We start from the raw sequence: 12,010 nt of genomic DNA on the forward strand, positions 1-12,010 counted from the left end.
AGAGAGAGAGACAGAGAGAGAGACAGAAAGGGAGAGAGAAAGAGACACAGAGAGAGAGACACAGAGAGAGAGAGAGAGAGACACAGAGAGAGAGAGAGACACACAGAGCGAGAGAGAGAGAGAGAGAGGGGGGAGGGAGAGAGAGAGAAGGGGGGAGAGAGGGGAAGGGAGAGAGAGGGGGAGAGAGAGAGAGAGGGGGAGGGGGGAGGGAGAGAGAGAGAGAGAGGGGGAGGGAGAGAGAGAGAGAGAGAGAGAGAGAGAGGGGGAGGGAGGGAGACAGACAGACAGACAGACAGACAGACAGACAGACAGACAGACAGACACGTGCTGTCTCTCTCTCTCATTAATGAGCTGTATCTGCTGTAATACCAAATCTATCCTGACATCCTGAATTATAATATTAATATTACAGGACGTTACCTTCTCCAGTAGCTCCATCTCCGCGTCAGACTCATCCACCCAGCGGTCGAAGTCAGGAGCAAGGAAAAGAGGTTTCTTCTCCTGTAGCGTGAGTCTGTCCCACCAGCCACTCAGCTGCTTACGCACTGTGATGTTCACCTGGCGCTGGGTCGACCTGTGGCTCACCTGGAGAACACATGATATCTATTAGATTAGAATAACAACACAGTCACTTTCATTAGTTTACAACACCCACACAGAGTCCATCCACTAAACACAGTCTATTATAATTCAGAATAGTCTAGTAAACACAGTCTATTATTATCCAGAATAGTCTAGTAAACACAGTCTATTATTATTCAGAATAGTCTAGTAAACACAGTCTATTATTATCCAGAATAGTCTAGTAAACAGTCTATAATTATTCAGAATAGTCTAGTAAACACAGTCTATTATAATTCAGAATAGTCTAGTAAACACAGTCTATTATTATCCAGAATAGTCTAGTAAACACAGTCTATTATTATTCAGAATAGTCTAGTAAACACAGTCTATTATTATCCAGAATAGTCTAGTAAACAGTCTATATTTATTCAGAATAGTCTAGTAAACACAGTCTATTATAATTCAGAATAGTCTAGTAAACACAGTCTATTATTATTCAGAATAGTGTAGTAAACACAGTCTTTTATTATTCAGAATAGTCTAGTAAACACAGTCTATAATTATTCAGAATAGTCTAGTAAACACAGTCTATTATTATTCAGAATAGTGTAGTAAACAGTCTATTATTATTCAGAATAGTCTAGTAAACAAAGTCTATTATTATCCAGAATAGTCCATCTACTAAACAGTACCTCTGTCTTCACTGCATTAAGAAACGGCAGACTAAACTCATAATCATTCTGTCCTCTTGCTCCATGACCCTGGGCTGGAAACAAACAAACAAAACAAAGGGATCATTTGTTTCTTCAAAGCCATGCTCTAATGGTAGATTAATGAGTCTTCAAAGCCACGCTCTAATGGTAGATTAATGAGTCTTCAAAGCCACGCTCTAATGGTAGATTAATGAGTCTTCAAAGCCACGCTCTAATGGTAGGTTAATGAGTCTTCAAAGCCATGCTCTAATGGTAGGTTAATGAGTCTTCAAAGCCATGCTCTAATGGTAGGTTAATGAGTCTTCAAAGCCATGCTCTAATGGTAAGTTAATGAGTCTTCAAAGCCATGCTCTAATGGTAGGTGAATGAGTCTTCAAAGCCATGCTCTAATGGTAGGTTAATGAGTCTTCAAAGCCACGCTCTAATGGTAGGATATTGAGTCTTCAAAGCCATGCTCTAATGGTAGATTAATGAGTCTTCAAAGCCACGCTCTAATGGTAGGTTAATGAGTCTTCAAAGCCACGCTCTAATGGTAGGTTAATGAGTCTTCTAGTTGATAATAATGGTAGGTTAATGAGTCTTCTAGTTGATAATACTGTAATATAGAATACATACCCCTGAATTGGAGGACATTATCACGCACGCCGATGTCAAGATTCTGCAAGAGAAGAGAGTACAGATTACATTATGAGGTGCTCCTCTTTAGACTCTACCAAAGTGAATACAGACTACATTATGAGTTAAAGTTGCTCCTCTTTACACTCTACCAAAGAGCTGATACTTGAACTCTCTTTGGGTGAATCCTTTTTTGCAAAGGAGAGCATGCAAATTGTACTTTTCAAATGCAGTAATATTAGGCAACTGGTTTGTGTTCTTAGTTTCATTGCGTTTACAAGTCGAGGCAAATGAAACTAGCCAGGACTCGTTATCAGCCCCTAGTCAATCTGTGAAGAGGAAGTCTTGCTATGTTGGAACACTATCTTCAACCACCATCTCTATGAACGTAAGATGTAGACAATACTGATGTTATTTACCACCTCTGAAGAAGCCTGCTAGCCACTCTGAAGAAGCCTGCTAGCCACTCTGAAGAAGCCTGCTAGCCAGTCTGAAGAAGCCTGGCGGCCACTCTGAAGAAGCCTGGCGGCCAGTCTGAAGAAGCCTGCTAGCCACTCTGAAGAAGCCTGCTAGCCACTCTGAAGAAGCCTGCTAGCCACTCTGAAGAAGCCTGCTAGCCACTCTGAAGAAGCCTGGCAGCCAGTCTGAAGAAGCATGGCAGCCAGTCTGAAGAAGCCTACGGTCCCCGCAGCCGGACATCTTTCTCATGGCTTCTGGAGGGAAACGCTGTAGGAATGCTCAACCGGTGTCGCTTATTCAGCCGACAGAAACTTTCAACCGGTTCTCCCCGTTAAGCGAGTCGGAGTCGGAGGCCGAGACTTCTCTGGTCTCTGCTCCTCCCGCTGTGGGGTCTGAGACGCCGACGGCTCCCACCATTAGCTCTGACAAATTGAAAACCCTAGTCATTGGCGACTCCATTACCCGCAGTATTAGACTTAAAACTAATCATCCAGCGATCATACACTGTTTACCAGGGGGCAGGGCTACCGACGTTAAGGCTAATCTAAAGACGGTGCTGGCTAAAGCTAAAACTGGCGAGTGTAGAGAGTATAGAGATATTGTTATCCACGTCGGCACCAACGATGTTAGGATGAAACAGTCAGAGGTCACCAAGCGCAATATAGCTTCAGCGTGTAAATCAGCTAGAAAGATGTGTCGGCATCGAGTAATTGTCTCTGGCCCCCTCCCAGTTAGGGGGAGTGATGAGCTCTACAGCAGAGTCTCACAACTCAATCGCTGGATGAAAACTGTTTTCTGCCCCTCCCAAAAGATAGAATTTGTAGATAACTGGCCCTCTTTCTGGGATTCACCCACAAACAGGACCAAGCCTGGCCTGCTGAGGAGTGACGGACTCCATCCTAGCTGGAGGGGTGCTCTCATCTTATCTACGAACATAGACAGGGCTCTAACTCCTCTAGCTCCACAATGAAATAGGGTGCAGGCCAGGCAACAGGCTGTTAGCCAGCCTGCCAGCTTAGTGGAGTCTGCCACTAGCACAGTTAGCGTAGTCAGCTCAGCTTTCCCCATTGAGACCGTGTCTGTGCCTCGATCTTGGTTGGGCAAAATTAAAAATGGCGGTGTTCGCTTCAGTAATCTTACTAGTATAAAGACCTCCTCCATTCCTGCCATTATTGAAAGAGATTGTGATACTTCACATCTCAAAATTGGGTTACTTAATGTTAGATCCCTCACTTCCAAGGCAGTTATAGTCAATGAACTAATCACTGATCATAATCTTGATGTGATTGGCCTGACTGAAACATGGCTTAAGCCTGATGAATTTACTGTGTTAAATGAGGCCTCACCCCCTGGTTACACTAGTGACCAAACCCCCCGTGCATCCGGCAAAGGCGGAGGTGTTGCTAACATTTACGATAGCAAATTTCAATTTACAAAAAAAAAAACAATGACGTTTTCGTCTTTTGAGCTTCTAGTCATGAAATCTATGCAGCCTACTCAATCACTTTTTATAGCTACTGTTTACAGGCCTCCTGGGCCATATGCAGTGTTCCTTACTGAGTTCCCTGAATTCCTATCGGATCTTGTAGTCATAGCAGATAATATTCTAATTTTTGGTGACTTTAACATTCACATGGAAAAGTCCACAGACCCACTCCAAAAGGCTTTCGGAGCCATCATCGACTCAGTGGGTTTTGTCCAACATGTTTCTGGACCTACTCACTGCCACAGTCATACTCTGGACCTAGTTTTGTCCCATGGAATAAATGTTGTGGATCTTAATGTTTTTCCTCATAATCCTGGATTATCGGACCACCATTTTATTGCGTTTACAATTGCAACAAATAATCTGCTCAGACCCCAACCAAGGAAGATTAAAAGTCGTGCTATAAATTCTCAGACAACCCAAAGATTCCTTGATGCCCTTCCAGACTCCCTCTGCCTACCCAAGGACGTCAGAGGACAAGAATCAGTTAACCACCTAACCGAGGAACTCAATTCAACCTTGCGCAATACCCTAGATGCAGTTGCACCCCTAAAAATTAAAAACATCTGTCATAAGAAACTAGCTCCCTGGTATACAGAAAATACACGAGCTCTGAAGCAAGCTTCCAGAAAATTGGAACGGAAATGGCGCCACACTAAACTGGAAGTCTTCCGACTAGCTTGGAAAGACAGTACCGTGCAGTATCGAAGAGCCCTCACTGCTGCACGATCATCCTATTTTTCCAACTTAATTGAGGAAAATAAGAACAATCCGAAATTTCTTTTTGACACTGTCGCAAAGCTAACTAAAAAGCAGCATTCGCAAATGGAGGATGGCTTTCACTTCAGCAGTAATAAATTTATGAACTTTTTTGAGGAAAAGATCATGATCATTAGAAAGCAAATTACGGACTCCTCTTTAAATCTGGGTATTCCTCCAGGGCTTCATTGTCCAGAGTCTGCACAACTCTGCCAGGACCTTGGCTCAAGGGAGATACTAAAGTGTTTTAGTACTATATCTCTTGACACAATGATGAAAATAATCATGGCCTCCAAACCCTCAAGCTGCATACTGGACCCTATTCCAACTAAACTACTGAAAGAGCTGCTTCCTGTGCTTGGCCCTCCTATGTTGAACATAATAAACGGCTCTCTATCCACCGGATGTGTACCAAGCTCACTAAAAGTGGCAGTAATAAAGCCTCTCTTGAAAAAGCCGAATCTTGACCCAGAAATTATAAAAAACTATCGGCCTATATCGAATCTTCCATTCCTCTCAAAAATTTTAGAAAAAGTTGTTGCGCAGCAACTCACTGCCTTCCTGAAGACAAACAATGTATACGAAACGCTTCAGTCTGGTTTTAGACCCCATCATAGCACTGAGACTGCACTTGTGAAGGTGGTAAATGACCTTTTAATGACGTCAGACCGAGGCTCTGCATCTGTCCTCATGCTCCTAGATCTTAGTGCCGCTTTTGATACCATCGATCACCACATTCTTTTGGAGAGATTGGAAACCCAAATTGGTCTACATGGACAAGTTCTGGCCTGGTTTAGATCTTATCTGTCGGAAAGATATCAGTTTGTCTCTGTGAATGGTTCGTCCTCTGACAAATCAATTGTAAATTTCGGTGTTCCTCAAGGTTCCGTTCTAGGACCACTATTGTTTTCACTATATATTTTACCTCTTGGGGATGTCATTCGAAAACATAATGTTAAATTTCACTGCTATGCGGACGACACACAGCTGTACATTTCAATGAAACATGGTGAAGCCCCAAAATTGCTCTCGCTAGAAGCCTGTGTTTCAGACATAAGGAAGTGGATGGCTGCAAATTTTCTACTTTTAAACTCGGACAAAACAGAGATGCTTGTCCTAGGTCCCAAGAAACAAAGAGATCTTCTGTTGAATCTGACAATTAATCTGGATGGTTGTACAGTCGTCTCAAATAAAACTGTGAAGGACCTCGGCGTTACTCTGGACCCTGATCTCTCTTTTGAAGAACATATCAAGACTGCTTCAAGGACAGCTTTTTTCCATCTACGAAACATTGCAAAAATCAGAAACTTTCTGTCCAAAAATGACGCAGAAAAATTAATCCATGCTTTTGTTACTTCTAGGCTCGACTACTGCAATGCTCTACTTTCCGGCTACCCGGATAAAGCACTAAACAAACTTCAGTTAGTGCTAAATACGGCTGCTAGAATCCTGACTAGAACCAAAAAATTTGATCATATTACTCCAGTGCTAGCTTCCCTACACTGGCTTCCTGTTAAGGCAAGGGCTGATTTCAAGGTTTTACTGCTAACCTACAAAGCATTACATGGGCTTGCTCCTACCTATCTTTCCGATTTGGTCCTGCCGTACATACCTACACGTACGCTACGGTCACAAGACGCAGGCCTCCTAATTGTCCCTAGAATTTCTAAGCAAACGGCTGGAGGTAGGGCTTTCTCCTATAGAGCTCCATTTTTATGGAATGGTCTGCCTACCCATGTGAGAGACGCAGACTCAGTCTCAACCTTTAAGTCTTTACTGAAGACTTATCTCTTCAGTAGGTCCTATGATTAAGTATAGTCTGGCCCAGGAGTGTGAAGGTGAACGGAAAGGCTGGAGCAACGAACCGCCCTTGCTGTCTCTGCCTTGTCGGTTCCCCTCTTCCCACTGGGATTCTCTGCCTCTAACCCTTTTACAGGGGCTGAGTCACTGACTTACTGGTGTTCTTCCATGCCGTCCATGGGAGGGGTGCGTCACTTGAGTAGGTTGAGCCACTGACGTGGTCTTCCTGTCTGGGTTGGCGCCCCCCCCTTGGGTTGTGCCGTGGCGGACATCTTTGTGGGCTATACTCGGCCTTGTCTTCGGACGGTAAGTTGGTGGTTGTAGATATCCCTCTAGTGGTGTGGGGGGCTGTGCTTTGGCAAAGTGGGTGGGGTTATATCCTGCCTGTTTGGCCCTGTCCGGGGGTATCATCGGATGGGGCCACAGTGTCTTCTGATCCCTCCTGTCTCAGCCTCCAGTATTTATGCTGCAGTAGTTTATGTGTCGGGGGGCTAGGGTCAGTCTGTTACATCTGGAGTATTCTCTTGTCTTATCCGGTGTCCTGTGTGAATGTAAATATGCTCTCTCTAATTCTCTCTTTCTTTCTTTCTTTCTTTCTTTCTTTCTCTCGGAGGACCTGAGCCCTAGGACTACCTGGCATGATGACTCCTTGCTGTCCCCAGTCCACCTGGCCATGCTGCTGCTCCAGTTTCAACTGTTCTGCCTGCGGCTACGGAACCCTGACCTGTTCACCGGACGTGCTTGTTGCACCCTCGACAATTACTATGATTATTATTATTTGACCATGCTGGTCATTTACGAACATTTTAACATCTTGACTATGTTCTGTTATAATATCCACCCGGCACAGCCAGAAGAGGACTGGCCACCCCTCATAGCCTGGTTCCTCTCTAGGTTTCTTCCTAGGTTTTTGGCCTTTCTCAGGAGTTTTTCCTAGGGAGTTTTTCCCAGCCACCGTGCTTCTTTCACATGCATTGCTTGCTGTTTGGGGTTTTAGGCTGGGTTTCTGTACAGCACTTTGAGATTTCAGCTGATGTACGAAGGGCTATATAAATAAATTTGATTTGATTTGATTTGATTTAGCCACTCTGAAGAAGCCTGCTAGCCACTCTGAAGAAGCCTGCTAGCCACTCTGAAGAAGCCTGCTAGCCACTCTGAAGAAGCCTGGCTGCCAGTCACACAGCTGAAGCATCTCTGGATATGAGTTTTGGAACGATCTGTCCATCTACATCTGATGGTAATTAACAACCTTCTAAACATTAATTAATTAATCAATTAGTGAATGTGTAATGGATACCTCACAGTGACTTTAGTTGTTATAGATACCTCACAGTGACTCAGTTATTATAGATACGTCACATTGACTCAGTTGTTATGGATACATCATAGTGACTCGGTTATAATGGATACATCACAGTGACTCAGTTATTATGGATACATCACAGTGACTCAGTTATTATGGATACATCACAGTGACTCAGTTATTATGGATACATCACAGTGACTCAGTTATTATGGATACATCACAGTGACTCAGTTATTATAGATACATTATAGTGACTCAGTTATTATAGATACATCAGAGTGACTCAGTTATTATGGATACATCACAGTGACTCAGTTATTATAGATACATCACAGTGACTCAGTTATTATGGATACATCACAATGACTCAGTTCTTATGGGTACATTATAGTGACTCAGTTATTATAGATACATCACAGTGACTCAGTTATTATGGATACATCACAGTGACTCAGTTATTATGGATACATCACAGTGACTCAGTTATTATAGATACATCACAGTGACTCAGTTATTATGGATACATCACAGTGACTCAGTTATTATGGATACATTATAGTGACTCAGTTATTATGGATACATCACAGTGACTCAGTTATTATGGATACATCACAGTGACTCAGTTATTATGGATACATCACAGTGACTCAGTTATTATGGATACATCACAGTGACTCAGTTATTATGGATACATCACAGTGACTCAGTTATTATGGATACATCACAGTGACTCAGTTATTATAGATACATCATAGTGACTCAGTTATTATAGATACATCATAGTGACTCAGTTATTATAGATACATCACAGTGACTCAGTTATTATGGATACATCACAGTGACTCAGTTATTATAGATACATTATAGTGACTCAGTTATTATAGATACATCACAGTGACTCAGTTATTATAGATACATCACAGTGACTCAGTTATTATAGATACATCACAGTGACTCAGTTATTATGGATACATCAGAGTGACTCAGTTATTATAGATACATCACAGTGACTCAGTTATTATGGATACATCACAGTGACTCAGTTATTATAGATACATCACAGTGACTCAGTTATTATGGATACATCACAGTGACTCAGTTATTATGGATACATCATAGTGACTCAGTTATTATGGATACATCATAGTGACTCAGTTATTATAGACACATCCCAGTGACTCAGTTATTATAGATACATTAGAGTGACTCAGTTATTATGGATACATCACAGTGACTCAGTTATTATAGATGCATCACAGTGACTCAGTTATTATAGATACATCACAGTGACTCAGTTATTATGGATACATCATAGTGACTCAGTTATTATAGATACATCACAGTGACTCAGTTATTATAGATACATCACAGTGACTCAGTTATTATGGATACATCACAGTGACTCAGTTAATATAGACACATCCCAGTGACTCAGTTATTATAGATACATTAGAGTGACTCAGTTATTATGGATACATCACAGTGACTCAGTTATTATAGATGCATCACAGTGACTCAGTTATTATAGATACATCACAGTGACTCAGTTATTATGGATACATCATAGTGACTCAGTTATTATAGATACATCACAGTGACTCAGTTATTGTAGATACATCACAGTGACTCAGTTATTATGGATACATCACAGTGACTCAGTTATTATAGATACATCACAGTGACTCAGTTATTATGGATACATCACAGTGACTCAGTTATTATGGATACATCATAGTGACTCAGTTATTATGGATACATTATAGTGACTCAGTTATTATAGACACATCCCAGTGACTCAGTTATTATAGATACATTAGAGTGACTCAGTTATTATGGATACATCACAGTGACTCAGTTATTATAGATGCATCACAGTGACTCAGTTATTATAGATACATCACAGTGACTCAGTTATTATGGATACATCATAGTGACTCAGTTATTATAGATACATCACAGTGACTCAGTTATTATAGATACATCACAGTGACTCAGTTATTATGGATACATCACAGTGACTCAGTTAATATAGACACATCCCAGTGACTCAGTTATTATAGATACATTAGAGTGACTCAGTTATTATGGATACATCACAGTGACTCAGTTATTATAGATGCATCACAGTGACTCAGTTATTATAGATACATCACAGTGACTCAGTTATTATGGATACATCATAGTGACTCAGTTATTATAGATACATCACAGTGACTCAGTTATTGTAGATACATCACAGTGACTCAGTTATTATGGATACATCACAGTGACTCAGTTAATATAGATACATCATAGTGACTCAGTTATTATAGATACATCATAGTGACTCAGTTATTATAGATACATCACAGTGACTCAGTTATTATGGATACATCACAGTGACTCAGTTATTATAGATACATTATAGTGACTCAGTTATTATAGATACATCACAGTGACTCAGTTATTATAGATACATCACAGTGACTCAGTTATTATAGATACATCACAGTGACTCAGTTATTATGGATACATCACAGTGACTCAGTTATTATAGATACATCACAGTGACTCAGTTATTATGGATACATCACAGTGACTCAGTTATTATAGATGCATCACAGTGACTCAGTTATTATGGATACATCACAGTGACTCAGTTATTATGGATACATCACAGTGACTCAGTTAATATAGATACATTATAGTGACTTAGTTATTATAGATACATTATAGTGACTCAGTTATTATAGATACATCACAGTGACTCAGTTATTATGGATACATCACAGTGACTCAGTTATTATAGATACATCACAGTGACTCAGTTATTATGGATACATCACAGTGACTCAGTTATTATGGATACATCATAGTGACTCAGTTATTATGGATACATCATAGTGACTCAGTTATTATAGACACATCCCAGTGACTCAGTTATTATAGATACATTAGAGTGACTCAGTTATTATGGATACATCATAGTGACTCAGTTATTATAGATGCATCACAGTGACTCAGTTATTATAGATACATCACAGTGACTCAGTTATTATGGATACATCATAGTGACTCAGTTATTATAGATACATCACAGTGACTCAGTTATTATAGATACATCACAGTGACTCAGTTATTATGGATACATCACAGTGACTCAGTTAATATAGACACATCCCAGTGACTCAGTTATTATAGATACATTAGAGTGACTCAGTTATTATGGATACATCACAGTGACTCAGTTATTATGGATACATTATAGTGACTCAGTTATTATGGATACATCACAGTGACTCAGTTATTATAGATACATCACAGTGACTCAGTTATTATAGATACATCACAGTGACTCAGTTATTATGGATACATCACAGTGACTCAGTTATTATAGATGCATCACAGTGACTCAGTTATTATAGATACATCACAGTGACTCAGTTATTATGGATACATCATAGTGACTCAGTTATTATAGATACATCACAGTGACTCAGTTATTGTAGATACATCACAGTGACTCAGTTATTATGGATACATCACAGTGACTCAGTTAATATAGACACATCCCAGTGACTCAGTTATTATAGATACATTCGAGTGACTCAGTTATTATGGATACATCACAGTGACTCAGTTATTATGGATACATTATAGTGACTCAGTTATTATGGATACATCACAGTGACTCAGTTATTATAGATACATCACAGTGACTCAGTTATTATAGATACATTATAGTGACTCAGTTATTATAGATACATTATAGTGACTTAGTTATTATAGATACATTATAGTGACTTAGTTATTATAGATACATCACAATGACTCAGTTATTATAGATACATCACAATGACTCAGTTATTATAGATACATCATTCTCAGAAACAGAAGCATACAATTGTATTTCTATTATATTCTATTCTATTATGCAATGATAGCCTACTCAGTCACATTAGGTCTACATCCTCGTGCTAAGGGTCGATTCTCAATCCAATATGAACTTCGGAGTAGCATTGTAAAACGTGGTGATGAATAAAGCGCGCCAGATAAAACCCCAGTATGTTTGTGAGCGGTTTATTTATTGCCTCAAATGGGGGATTGACAGGTCCTCTCTCTCCACTCACCTGCGCGTCAATCAGCTCCACTCGCAGGTAGATGTCCTCATGCCTCTGAGCCCAGTAAACGTGGGGAGTCAGCGTCTGCTGCATCGCACCTGTTTGAAAATATCAGCACAATTCACGAAAGCATGAAAACCCTACAATAACATGCCCCCTTTCCCATACACCCCACCGCCCGGACGGTGTGTCTCTCTTGCGGAAGAGC

At 40.6% G+C, this 12,010-nt stretch overlaps 1 protein-coding gene across 1 annotated transcript in view; it reads right to left on the reverse strand.

The window, feature by feature from the left end:
- Positions 1-11,996, reverse strand: part of hacd3 (3-hydroxyacyl-CoA dehydratase 3) — a 29,779-nt gene extending 17,783 nt beyond the window's left edge. Inside the window, exons 1-4 of the mRNA XM_029751963.1 lie at positions 11,812-11,996; positions 1,893-1,935; positions 1,257-1,330; positions 421-585 (exon numbers count right to left, since the gene is read on the reverse strand). Coding sequence (XP_029607823.1) covers positions 421-585; positions 1,257-1,330; positions 1,893-1,935; positions 11,812-11,895 — 366 coding nt within the window. The 5' untranslated portion in view covers positions 11,896-11,996. The remainder of the gene's footprint in view (positions 1-420; positions 586-1,256; positions 1,331-1,892; positions 1,936-11,811) is intronic.
- Positions 11,997-12,010: the final 14 nt, after the last annotated feature.

The sequence above is a fragment of the Salmo trutta genome, chromosome 4 (genome assembly GCF_901001165.1).
Source record: "Salmo trutta chromosome 4, fSalTru1.1, whole genome shotgun sequence".
NCBI classification, from domain to species: Eukaryota; Metazoa; Chordata; class Actinopteri; order Salmoniformes; family Salmonidae; genus Salmo; species Salmo trutta.